Genomic DNA, 14312 nt, shown 5'->3' on the forward strand with positions numbered 1-14312 from the left:
CCTTACAGATGAAGAATAAAACATCATGAGAATGCAATAAACATGTGACAAAGTTATACAAGGTTGAAAGTACCAAAAAATCCCTCAAACTTAGCTAGACGCAAAAACAGAAAGTCAGCAAAACAACGCACGATTTTAAATGCTAACTATTTCCAATTTGTTTGTTTATTGTATGTAAATTGATTAGCTTTTCCCCCCTTTCCATTGGTTTATTATTAAAAAACACACACACACCTCTCCAAGATGATAATAAAAAAATTATAAATAAATTATTACTACTATTACTACTACCAACACTACTTCTAAATATTATTATTGTTATTATTATTATTATTATTATTATTATTATTTATAGTTGTAGTAATTCTTCTTCTGTACATTTTTAGCACTATAGTCCACATGAGTGTCGATCTCAGTTGATAGACAACTGACTACAGATGTTTTTAATAATTAAAAAAAAAAAGTATGTATTTATTTCTCTTTAGGCGCCGAAACACCAATTCGAACTTAAATTCTATACATATTCAGCACTATAATTCACACATCTTTCATCCCTGGATGACGCCTCCTGACTATTTGATTTCCCCCGGTTATTCAGTAGGCACCAAAAAAGCCAACCGAGTGAAACCATCTGTCCCTTTCTTGCACTTTTCTCCTCATACTCCTCATACTTCAGTCCGGGATGATAACGCGAGTCATTATTCTTTCGCACCATTTTCAATGTTTTGCTCATTTGCTTTCTGTCGCCTGTCTCACTTTCTCTTCTGCAGCTCACTGGCTCCCTCTCCCTCCTCCTGACCACCTTTCCCTCTCTCCCTCTCTCTCTCTCTCTCTTTCTCTCTCTCTTTCTCTCTCTGCCCCTCCCCTAACGCAATCTGCATACAGAGACATTTGTCATCATTAGCCCTACTCCGACAGTTGGCACCCGGCACCTCAGATCTCGAGAACTTGCAATTATGAAGCCTTCATCTCGTATTTGGGTTACATGGCCTAATTTCATCATGGGCTTCATCCGCCACCATTTCATTACCCCCAAACCCCCCAACCTGGTGCAAAAAGCAGCCTCGTTTTCTTTCCTTTCTCTTTCTCTCCTCCTTTTTCCTTTTGTTTTCCTCCTTCCACAAGCGGCTGTTCAGAACGGGGCGGCGTTTATTAATGCAAAATGCATTGTCCACGCCGGGGCTGTTGCAAAGACACATTCGGTTTTGCGTATCATCAGGTCAGTGGGCCGATGATTACAGACTCAACCTCTAGACACAAGCCGTCTCTCATGCACATTAAGATTAATCACACGGAGCTGGGATTATTGCACCGTCGAACAGTTTTTTCCACATAATGCTAAAGCTCGAGAAAGATTCTTTTTTGATTTTGCAATAATAATAAAAAATTATAAAAACTCAAATCAAGATGAATTAAATCCATGCAAATGTTTGGTGTCATTTATCAGGGAAGCCATTGGGGGCAAAACAGGACAGTGCTGTGATTCATGTGACGCAAGTGAATCTTTCTTTCGTCTCTCTTCGCTTCTCTCTGAGCACTTAAAGAGCAGTAAAGTTAATTTGTGTTCTCAAGGTTGGGGTTTATAGAGGTGGTTTAAGCACATATGGCTTTAGCTTGGCGAGCTGCTCCGAACATTGCTCTGGCCTCTGAAAATGTGCGCCTCGGGCTGTTTTGTTCCCGGCTACCAACCACCCCATGGGAGGAGGTCGCTAATGCGGCATGGAAACTAAAACAAATGGAGGGACTGGATCCGAAGCGTGGAAGGTAGGGGGCTGACAGGCAGGAGGCACAAGGAAATTAACTGGGAGTCCTGTGGTGCGGCCATATTGCCTGGAATAACCGAATTCGCCTCGGCCATGAAAAAACTCGATGACAATTCTCCCATCCAGTCACAGCTAGTTGAAAAGGATATGTCATAATAAGTGTCTGTCTTGTATAATGCGATCTCTCACAACGCCGGGGCTCCATGCTAATATCGCCGCTCTCAAACAACGAGGCCCTTAATCTGATTTATATTCCACTACGCCACTCCATTAAATCCACTTGATAATCTGTGCTGTGACCTAGCGACGCCTTTTGGCGACGATCCATTTTTTTTCCAGCACAAAGAAGAAGAAAAAATTAGGACGATGGGACCGGCACAAAGAACCGTCCCTGTGTGATGATGGAATATGGTCACAATGACCTCTTTTTGTCACTGAATAATAGGATTATTAACACGGCCGTGTTCAAAATGGCTATTAGCTTCAATTAGATGGGCGACGACGGCAGCGAAAAGCTCCGGATACGTTTTAATCCTTCCGTGGTGAAAATTCGACCCTGCGTGGGAATGCTGAAGCGTTCGAACACTCGGGTCGACACTGGATGTGTAATGCACATGCGAACGATGGAGTCTTTCATAGAAAATTGTACAACTAGGTAGTAAAATAATGCAGGACAGACATGGGGTTGCAATTTCGCACTAATTTGAGCAAAAGCCGTCTCCTTATAATTAACTTTTATATTAATTGTTTTACATGTGAGTGTGGTACAATACTGTATGACTTAATTTTTTTTTTCTTACAATCATTGGGGTTGCAGGTCAGCTTCGTACAACACTAATGAGAGCAGTAATTTGTCCCATTCTTGCAGTAATTATACAAAACGTGGTGTGATATGATATCTCGATCTGCACTCGCATTTCATGACACGCAAATCAACCAAAAAAACTGCATTCTATCGCATTTCTATAACGTTCCTGTCGATCCCGGAGAGCTCCTGTGAAAGCGGAAGGTTATTCGAACCCCGTTTAAAGGGTTCTTTTGGGACGGTTAAGTGTGGTGTCACATGCCAATTCTGGTTGTTTGACAAGAGCCATTACGAGCCGAGCGAAATGCCCTGACAAGAGGGATCATCCGAACGAGACGAAAAAAAGGCCAGAAGAAAAATGAAGAGATCACTGGGGAGGAAACTCGAGAACAAAGGGGCCTTCAGCAAGCTAAACGTGTCCTCGGTCATATGCTTGTGAAACACGAGCGGAAAGCCAGACTCATTGTATTGATTTACACCATCGCACATTTCATTCACGGGGTCAGAAATAGCGTCCGCGTCGTAAAGCGTCGTCGTTGTAGAGACGCTGGACGTCGTAGAGACGGACACACGGCGAGCTATGTTATAGAGACATAAAACGGGGGGACGAGGTCAAGGGGGAGATGAAGTGGTGTTCGGGCAGCTTTGAAAGCGCAGATGAGTTATACCACACTTACAGTTTGATGCGTTCGGTACACTGCAAAAACAATTCGGAAAGTATGCTTTGATGCGGTTTACGTTAACGTGGTAATCTCTCTGTGGATTACTGCGGTCAGATACATACAGGATTCATGTATTGTAATGTTGAACATTAGGGTCAACGAGACGTCCTAACATGAAGCTCTAGGACTCTCAGACTGGATCTGGGAAATACCATTAGGATAGAATATGGGGGAAATAAAACGAGTCTCTCTCTGGGAACTAGCTGCAGAATTGTATTATTATAGACAATTTTGCTAATAATGTCTCACTTGTTATTAGGCATTCGGTTATTTTTAGGAAGTGCATCATCCTGGTCGAGGCTGTGACTAATCTGTGGCCTCTTCTAAAAGCACACATGCTATAGGGCCATTCTTCTTATTTTCCTTCTTATTTCTCTTCTTCTTCTTCTTCTTCTTCTTCTTCTTCTTCTTCTTTTCTTTGTATCATAATCTTATCTTGGATGAGGGTTGAGATGATTCCAGAGCATAATCGAGGAATACTACGTGTGAAGATGGAATAGACCCCAAATGGGACACAAGTCCATTACAGATGATGATGATGATGATTAGTATTAATTATTATTATTATTATTATTATTATTATTATTATTAAGCTAATTCAAATAGTAGTGTACCTAATGTCTACAGAATAAATATAAGGTATGTAAAAGGTATAAAAAATATATATATTTATATATATTATAAATACTGATTGTTTTTTCTGCAAAAGCCATTTATTTGAATATGTTCATATAAATATAGCTGCATTCTTCAACCATTTTTTTGGTTCTAGAATTTAAAAAAATGCATTAAAAAGAGAAAAAAGATTCGTCGTTTGCCGTGAGCAGAAGAAATAGGCTGGGTGGACACCTGCTATACATTTTGCTTCATGAAGCAATCGGGGTCTAATATGTGATCTCCATCCAAAAGCAGCAGAGGGCTATTAATTATGGCTGGCAAACTTCTTCAACGTCGACCACGCCAAGCAGGAAACAGCGAAGGCCAACATACTACAGAGCACAAGCTCCAGACAGTGACCAGAGCTCGGGTTTAGAGACTCGCTCTGACTTGGAATATAATTGTGATTTCACTATCATGCTGCTTCATTTCAAATATGTTTATCATTTATCCTTACAATCATCCATTCATTCATCGTGAGTACACACTTCATCCAGGTCAGGGTCATGGCAATCACTTCCAAAAATATTTTCCAGAAGTGATTAATATATTCAATGATGTTAATGTTGCACCGAGGCTTCATCATGTCTTAATATTTAGTATTATTCAATTTTCGCTGATGCGGGACTTATTTTAATGATTTATTCCTATAGTAGAAACGATCTAAAATATTCTGAGATATTATTCTACGTAAACTTGTCTCATCACCATTTTACATGTGTATAATTTTATACACACACACACACACACACACACACACACACACACACACACACACACACTCACGAAATAATAAACTTGCATATAAAATTCATTCATTAATAATAATAATAATAATAATAATAATAATAATAATAATAATAATAATATTAAAATAAACAAACAAATCAATCAATCAATAAATAAATAACAATTATTGGGGGTTTATAAAAGGGTTATATATTGTTTTACATTCATATTCCATTATTATTATTTTAATTATTTATTTGTATGATAATAAATGTGTATCTTTGTTCATCAGCACCAGTTTCTCTCTCTCCTGTGTGTGTGTGTGTGTGTGTGTGTGTGTGTGTGTGTGTGTGTGTGTGTGTGTGAGTGGAGCTGCAAAGCCGTAAACAGGCCTTTAAGAAGAGCTGAAGCAAAACCAGCTCAACCCGGTTGGATGGAAACATTTTGAGTGTCTTTCACAAACACACACACACACACACACACACACACACACACACACACACACACACACACACACATGCAGGGGGACATAGAAAAAGTTGAACGCAGCTGCAGCATCATTCAGTGTTTTCAGCGAGACGGAGTGTGTGCTTTGCTTGTAGCCTGAATGAAGCCCCTGAGTGACCTTGAAATATCCGAATCTAATTTGGTTAAAGCCGAATAGAAGAAAACCTGGTTAGTGGGAATGATGCAGGAAATGATCCAGAAAACAACAACAAAATCTAATAAAATACAAACCAACATTTGACTGTAGTTTAAATGAAGCAGTCAATGTTTAGTGATATTATAATAAATAAAACCACATGTCCACCTCATGCAAATAATTTATAACAATTAGCATCTAAGCCTTTTTTTTTGTTTTTTATTTTTTATTTTTTTATTTAATTAATTTACATATTTTTTTTATTACTGTATTAATTTATTGTATACAGTTTGACTATTTCCGAATTAACCAACAATATGATAATAAATAATCTGTGTGGAATTTATATAGAAATGTGCATGTCGAATTAAAATTGTCAATTCATGGATTCGTAATCAACACGTCAGAAAGCACACACACACACACACACACACACACACACACACACACACACACACACACACACCACGTACACACACGCGAATGACACACAGACATGTTATCACAACTGATACTCTGTTTCGCGCGATAAACTTCAGATCAACACGATCCACAGTGTCATGCGTTTTATCCCAAAATGAGATAATAATTATTTTAAACAAAACACTGTTTTTCTTTAAATAAATACATAAATAAGATGAAACGATACTCTTCGTTTTATAACATTTTATAGGTTAAATATTATATTACATTAAAACGCGTCTTTTATAACAATCCGGTGATGCGGCTCGTTATTTTTCTGCGATTTTTTTGTCCTTGAGTTTCTTATTAACACAATCTGATATTCTCAGGCTGTGTGTGGAATATAAGATTATTTCTAAACGAAACGTAAATGCCAAGATTTATAGCCTCAAAGTGGCGCACAGCGCGTGTGAATGTAAAATAGTGCGAGTCCAAATTCAGAAAACCAATTAGTATTAAAATAATAATAAATAATAATTATTCATAATAATAAAAAAGAAATATGTGATAATTATCTGTCAGGTAATGCAATTCGAGCAACACGTTTTGTTTTGTTCAAAATTAAAATAACGCAACAAACAAAAATGAAACGGTGTAAATAAAGATAAATGAAATGACGCAATAAAAAAAGAGAGAAAAGAGAGAGAAAAAAAAAATATGTAAACAGAGAACAATATGTGCATTTGTTAAAAAATAATATTAAAAATATTAATAATAATATTAATAATAATATTAATAATAATAATAATAATAATAATAATAATAATAATAATAATAATAAAATAAATATTAATCTAATGCAAAAGAAAACCTTATTTCTTTTTTTTTCTCCCCCTTTTCTCTCTCTTTCTCTCTCTCTCTCTCTCTCAGCCCATAGTGTATCCTATAGTTTCCTGTCCCAGAATCCTGGAGTCGCGTCTCCGTTTAGATTTTAGTCTCATATAAAAGCTGAACATTTAATCCTTCGTCCATGATGAAGCCCCTGAAAGCGGTGACGTATAGATCCATCATTGGACGCCCTTGAAAACCCCTCCTTTTACAATTTCACTGGAGCGCGGGGTGTGTGTGTGTGTGTGTGTATGTGTGTATGTGCGGAGACCTAAAACACACCGACGACACCGGTTAGGCGAGGAAATATACACACTCTTACACACTTATCCACGCTCATATATGCACGCATGTACACGCATACACACGCGCGCGCGCACACAGTTCCGCAAGCGGTGCGGGAGAAAATTGCGCGTGAAGATCCGACGGGATGTGTTCTGGTGACTGATGCGCACGGAAACGGTGTGTGTTTGCAATCAACACCGATGGACTTTTAATCCCTGCGACCACCGAGGACATACTGTTTCTCTTCCCCAGTTATTATTTTTATTTCTTGTTGCGCAAAAACGCAAAGCGGATGATTTGAACCTCAGCACCAGCGTGTGCCAGGAGCACAAATACACCAGGCTTTTGGCTTTTTTTTGTGATTCGGAAACTTTTTCTGCTCTTATTAGGTCCCTTTTCTTCTCTAGCATTGGCTCCCGTGCAAACAGCCGCGTTGGATCCGTCGGGTTACTGCGAGCCTCCGGTGTACAACCCGGACCTCTGCCCCAACATGATCGCCGCGCAGGCCAAGCTCGTGTACCACCTGAACAAGTACTACAACGAGAAGTGCCAAGCGCGTAAAGCGGCCATCGCCAAGACCATCCGCGAGGTGTGCAAGGTGGTCTCAGACGTGCTCAAGGAGGTCGAGGTGCAGGAGCCGCGCTTCATCAGCTCCCTCAACGAACTCGACAACCGGTTCGAGGGCCTCGAGGTGGTTTCACCCACCGAGTTCGAGGTGGTGCTCTACCTCAACCAGATGGGCGTCTTCAACTTCGTGGACGACGGCTCGCTACCCGGCTGCGCCGTCCTGAAGCTGAGCGACGGCCGCAAGCGCAGCATGTCCCTCTGGGTGGAGTTCATCACCGCCTCGGGATACCTGTCGGCGCGCAAGATCCGCTCGCGGTTCCAGACGCTCGTGGCGCAGGCCGTGGACAAGTGCAGCTACCGCGACTCGGTTAAGATGGTGGCGGACACGAGCGAAGTCAAGCTGCGCATCAGAGACCGCTACGTGGTCCAGATCACACCGGCGTTCAAGTGCACGGGGATCTGGCCGCGCAGCGCGGCGCACTGGCCCCTACCCCACATCCCGTGGCCCGGTCCAAACCGCGTGGCTGAGGTCAAAGCCGAGGGGTTTAATCTGCTCTCCAAGGAGTGCTACTCGCTGAACGGGAAGCAAAGCTCGGCCGAAAGTGACGCCTGGGTGCTGCAGTTCGCCGAGGCCGAGAACAGGCTGCTGCTCGGCGGATGCAGGAAGAAGTGTCTCTCGCTGCTGAAAACTCTGCGGGACCGCCACCTCGAGCTCCCCGGGCAGCCGCTCAACAACTACCACATGAAGACCTTGGTTTCCTACGAATGCGAGAAACACCCACGGGAGTCGGACTGGGATGAGAACTGTCTGGGAGACCGACTGAACGGCATCCTGCTGCAGCTGATTTCGTGTCTGCAGTGCCGCCGGTGCCCGCATTACTTCTTGCCGAACCTCGACCTGTTCCAGGGCAAACCGCACTCGGCGCTCGAAAACGCCGCCAAGCAGACTTGGAGGCTCGCAAGGGAGATCCTGACCAACCCGAAAAGTCTGGAGAAGCTTTGAGGTAAAGCAGAGACTTGAGAAATTATATCCACATGTACTGTCTGGAGTGAAAAAAACAAAAAGAAGAAATGAAATTCTAGGTGTAGGTTCGGGTTCGGTTTTACTGAAGTTTGGAAACCTGGACATAAAATAAAAAAAAAACAATAACTTTTACTGATCTCTAAATCCCACCTTCTTGTTTATGTCTCTTTATAAAGTTATTTTAGATATTATCACTGTCTAAAATAGTTTTTATCGTCATGAATTTTTTGTGGTTTGTGTTGCTCACATTCGCAAAACAACAAAAAAATGTAAACACAATCAAAATGTTTATTTGGTTATTTATCAGTGTTATATATCTATTTTTCTGATCGAGCAGTCAAAATCCAAAACCTTTTACACGCATCATGAACGTCTATGATTTTTTTTTCCCCCGTAAAGAATTAAACAAAAACCCTGTACATTTTTATACTGTAAATACACACATTTGTAGATTGTGATTCCGCTGGTGTAAAAAAAAATGGTGAATGTTGTTTCTGTGACATGTAAAATAGAAGTTTAATTCCACCTAATTTTTTTATTATTATTATGATTACATTCGAGTGAATTATTTCTGATAGAAAAGACGGAAAGAATTCCCATTAGAGCTCCACAGTGATAGTTTGACTATTGTTCAATGGCGAATTTCTTTTTTTTTTTTTTTTTTTTTTGGTTAGAGTTTACATTTTTGGTGGTATGATCTGTTCCATTTCTTTTAAACATTCCATATAAATACTTGAATTTTTATTTAAAGTATATTCCACCTCTCCTCTTTTTTTTATTATACCTTGCTTATTAAGGAAAAGCTGAAAATGAAAATATTGAATTATATATGCGGAAAAAAATATACCTGAAAGAAAAAAAAAACAATGCACTTGAGATACACTGGAATATAAACATTGTGATTATGATTTGATTTTTTTTAACATTTCTGTCTCTGAATTTATTTAAAGAGTTAATAAAAAAAACAAAGACAGAATATCCGTGTGCCTATTATGACTAATTATTTATTATTATTATTATTATTATTATTATTATTATTATTATTATTATTATTTCACACATTTAGTGGTTTGGAAATGTTAATTTTTTAGAAATTCACAGGGAAAGCATCTAATAAATGTGCTGTATGAGGGTTAATATCGCATTGCTACTAATACAGAAAAATATTCAGCCCATTATTTGTATTAATAGTATCAGTATTATGACATGCGACATACATTTTTTCCTCCTGATTTTTAACTTATTATACTTAACAGACTTTATATAGTATTTTGTAATGTTGGAAAATATAAGAAGAGTCTAAATGTAAAAAGAAAATCTTTATCTTCAAGCTATTTTGCTGTTTTCTGGATCAATTACAAAAACACGCTCCCACAAATAGGACTATTTCTGTTATTACTATCATTTCCTTTTTATTCTCAGCAGTATATCATTTCGATTCAAGGATTTTTTTTTAGATTTTCCGAAATGCAAACACACTTTCTCGCACATATCATGTGTGTTGTATGAAATACGGGCTGTGTGGTGCGTTTGACGTAATGAACATGAATTAAGACATGAAGAAGAGGAAAGAAAGCAGTAAAAAACCAGGAAAGCAGTAAAAGTACTCGAGCCTACTCTCGGATCGGTGCGTTTGAAGGCCAGATCTTCTTCATCCACCTCGAAATAGATTTCGCTTGTAGTGATGGAAAGCGTCCCACAGGCCACCAGTACGGGGGCTACCAGCTGGGCGGGGGTGCTCATGAGCACAGGGCCTGCAACGAGCACACACACACACACACACACACACACACACACACACAATCTCACTTTAATATTATTATTAGAAGCCATTAATTGTGAATAAGGTCTGAACACGATATAGTGTATGTACGGTTATTTATTTATTTATTTATGACGTCACGGCGGTTGATATAATAATCATTTAGTTATAAAGTCTAGCTTCTGAAATCGTATTAAATGGCCACCAGTATTTAATGGGCAACAAATGATTTCAGTTATACATGTTTTTTTTTTTTTTTGGGGGGGGTTTATACGGATTTCATTAATTTTTTACCCGAGCGGCATAAAGCGAAAAAATTCAGCAATCAATTTTCCAAAGTAGTTTACAATAAATAAATTATAACTGCAAAAAAGCGTCAAATTGTAGCACTAAAAAGACTCAAAAGATTGAACATAATATTCCTAAAATATGAAGGCAAATCCAGTGTTTGAATAATTATAAACAATGTTATATTATAATATGATTTTTATGTGTATTTGTTTTCTTCGGAATATTTCATGATATTATAAACTACCAAAAAAAAAAAAAAAAAAATTCAACAATTACAAGAACTATTTAAAAACAAATAAATAAAAATATAACCTATAAATAAACCTTAATAAATAAATAAAAATATCCAAAATGTTATATTTAGGTCTGAATATCTAATATTATTTGCTGTGGAATCCAGTTTTCTCCAGCTCGAGCTGTACACTTCTACTGTATCTCAATCCCTGAAGAAGCTCAGACGCGCCTCCGTGTTTGCTTCATTATTTTGGGGGCTGCAGACCGACATCCAGACCGCAGATCAGGAAATACTGTTCTAATATAGCGCTAATAAGCCCCCTAATCAGATCAGTGGGGTAGATCAGACACGTCTCAAGACCAACCCAAACACTCCAAACTGACCCTGCTAAACACTCTTCAAACATTTCGGCTGGCTTTTCGACCCCTGGATAAATGAGAAGGAGAACGTCTATTTCTTTCCATCTCTTTCTCCATCTCTCTCCATCCCTCTCTCTGTCGCTCTCTCTCTCAATCCCCCCTCTCTCTGATTTTGGGATCTCTGTATCGATCGCTGAACTCCAGAGAGTCACTTTAATGTCTCATCAATCTTAATCTGGAGTCTTCAGCCAATTATAGCTGATACTGTAGCGAGATTACAGGCGGATTTGGGTTTCAGCTCCCTGAGGACTGCTTCACACGCACGCGCACACACACACACACACACACACACACACACACACACACGTGCGCATGCATGCACTCAGACTCCTTATAGACCTTTCCGACCAACATACTGCACACACTCTCATACACTCTCTCTCTCTCTCTCTCTCTCTTACACACACACACACACACACACACACACATACACACACACACACACACACACACACACACTGTAACACGTCTTACAGTGGCTTCCAGAGCAGTGAACGAAAATACCCGATATACGGGTAAAGCACGCTTTTCAACACACACACACACACACACACACACAGAGAGAGAGAGAGAGAGAGAGAGAGAGAGAGAGAGAGAGAGAGATGCGGATTACCGCTAATCCCTCCAGGGAGCTGTTCATAATGAATTATTCTATAATTATTATTTATTTATTTTTATTTAAAAATAAAATAATAAAAAAAGCAATACAAAATAGAATGTCTATACATTGTGCACATATTTGTTGTAGTGCTAATATTACTGTCGTCAAAAGGATAACGATAACAATATTAATAATACTAATAATACTACTACTACTACTACTAATAATAATAATAATAATAATAACAAATCGCTCTGTATTGTCTTGTTAAAAGGAAGCAGGTGCACCGACGTCATGACGTCAGCTGCTTGACAGACGACGCGCGCGCGCACACACACACACACACACACACACACACACAGGCTATCAACAATATAACAGACCAAGGAATAGCAATTAAACCTGCTAATAATAATAATAATAAAAGTAAAATTAATAATAATAATAATAATAATAATAATAATAATAATAATAATAATAATACATTTATATAAATGCATTTGCATGTTTTCCTTATACGTCAGTATTCAAAAACAAACAAATTAATTAAATAGAAATAGTTCCTTCATGTGAAATAAAAGTTTGCACACCACACGTGTGTATGTATGTGTGTATATATATACACATACATACATACATACATACACAATTGCATGGAGATTAAGTTTAGAGGATCACCATGGCAACATTTTTGTGAGACATTCTTGTATATATGGCTTTCTAACTTGCTCTCAAGTGAATATCCAAAATAATAACCAAACAGAAATTCTTTAAATATTTAAGTATTTCGCAGAAATTGAGAGGGGAAAGCAGGGGGTAGAGAGTGGCACAGGGGCCCTGGTGAGTGCAATAGAGTGACCGCCTTCCAAATTTGTGTGTGTGTGTGTGTGTGTGGGAAGTGAATTATTGTAACAGTCTTCTCCCATTAAACCTCCAGACTCAAGAGTGGGACAGGAAACACCCACTCTGCTGTATGATTGGCAGATACACGCACCTCCTCCGAGAAGTAGTCAGAGCTTTGTCTCGTTCAGTGCAGAGCTCCATATGAACAGCAGCAGCACGGTGGTTCCATCTCAGCATATCGTTCGCATCTGGTTAAGTCTCAGTAGATCAGAACAGCTCCTCTTGTGGTGGGGAGGCACAGAGCAACAGGAGTGTGTGTGTAAAATCTTTTTTTTTTCAAATACAGTATCTACTTGTATTCAAGTGTGAAGTTAGACTAGAAAATCTGTAAAAGATCTTGAGAAGCCTGCTGTAGCTCTCTGACCTCAGCCCATACTGATATGATTGTTTCACTCTTCTGAGATGATGTTCCACTAGACTTTGGAGTGTCCTCATGGAGATTTGTGCGAGATTCATTCAGCTGTTAGTAAAATCAGGTACTGATGTGGGTGAGGTGAGGAGGCCTGGAGTGCAGTCATTGATCACATTCATGAACTTGTAAAGGTTAATGACTTATAAATAGATGTATAACACATTATAACATGGTATTATATGCATTATTAGAATTCTTAATGAAGAAATGTGTAGTGCGATATGGTCAAGCATGGACACAGAGACCTTTATTATTTCAGTGCCTACTAAAATCCAGTACCTGCTTAACTACGTATAGTTAACAATACATGCATAACACATTATAATGCATTATGCATGTGGTTGTAATTATTTATGGAGTCGTAGACAGTACATAGTGCATTTCTCTATCTCTAACAATACAGGACATTCGCCTTGGTTATTTTGAGAAACAATAAACATGGATAATGGATTATGGATTATGGATATTAATGTAGGAAGATATGCATGACATATCGTAACCCATTCATAAGGCATTCATACATGCACAGAGTTACTTTATTTATAAATACAAATGGAGTCGTTAAAGTTGCAAAACTCTTAATTCGCGTCTATTGTCATTCCTTTTGCTTGACAAATGTACATAACGAATCGCAAATACTGACCTTGGGAATTAATATTTCCAACTACGTTTAGACAAGGCACTTTTTATTTTAATTGTGTACTATTTCGTCACCATCCTGACATATTTATAAACGAACAAAACAAATAAAACGGACAAGTTTCATCGTTTAACGACTGCTAAACAAATCAGTCTTGTGTTTCAGATCATACTTGAGACTGTTATTCAATAACTAACACTTAAGTTTTCCTGTTATTGTTATTGGGTACATTTTAGAGTGTTTCATATCGGCATATCAAGTGCTTGATTTTATGTACTAGTGTTCTGGATTTGATTTATATTCAATCTCCGACTCGATAGTCGGCTCATGGTGACAATCGTGACGACGACGGAAAGGTTTCCAGAAAAACAGAGCTTATCAGTGGGTTTTAAGCTGCTGTGTATGAACATGATAAACGTTTTACAGTAGTGGAGACCTGGCAGATGAATCCACATACATATGGAAAATCATGTGGCAAATATTGCTCCACCCCAATGTGGATTATTTTCCTATAACACCACAACCCTTTGCATTAGACTAGAAAATCAGTGAAAAGAGAAATTC

At 38.7% G+C, this 14312-nt stretch overlaps 2 protein-coding genes across 2 annotated transcripts in view; one reads left to right on the forward strand and one right to left on the reverse strand.

Moving 5' to 3' along the window:
• nbeab (neurobeachin b) overlaps positions 1–14312 on the reverse strand; it is a 426194-nt gene that overhangs the window by 112463 nt on the left and 299419 nt on the right. The window contains 1 exon segment of the mRNA XM_046863205.1: positions 10103–10239. Coding sequence (XP_046719161.1) covers positions 10103–10239 — 137 coding nt within the window.
• mab21l1 (mab-21-like 1) lies at positions 6757–9461 on the forward strand. Its single transcript, XM_046863207.1, has one exon. The coding sequence runs from the start codon at positions 7385–7387 to the stop codon at positions 8462–8464; it is 1080 nt and encodes a 359-aa protein (XP_046719163.1). The 5' UTR covers positions 6757–7384; the 3' UTR covers positions 8465–9461.

The sequence above is a fragment of the Silurus meridionalis genome, chromosome 12 (genome assembly GCF_014805685.1).
Source record: "Silurus meridionalis isolate SWU-2019-XX chromosome 12, ASM1480568v1, whole genome shotgun sequence".
In the NCBI taxonomy this organism is placed as follows: domain Eukaryota; kingdom Metazoa; phylum Chordata; class Actinopteri; order Siluriformes; family Siluridae; genus Silurus; species Silurus meridionalis.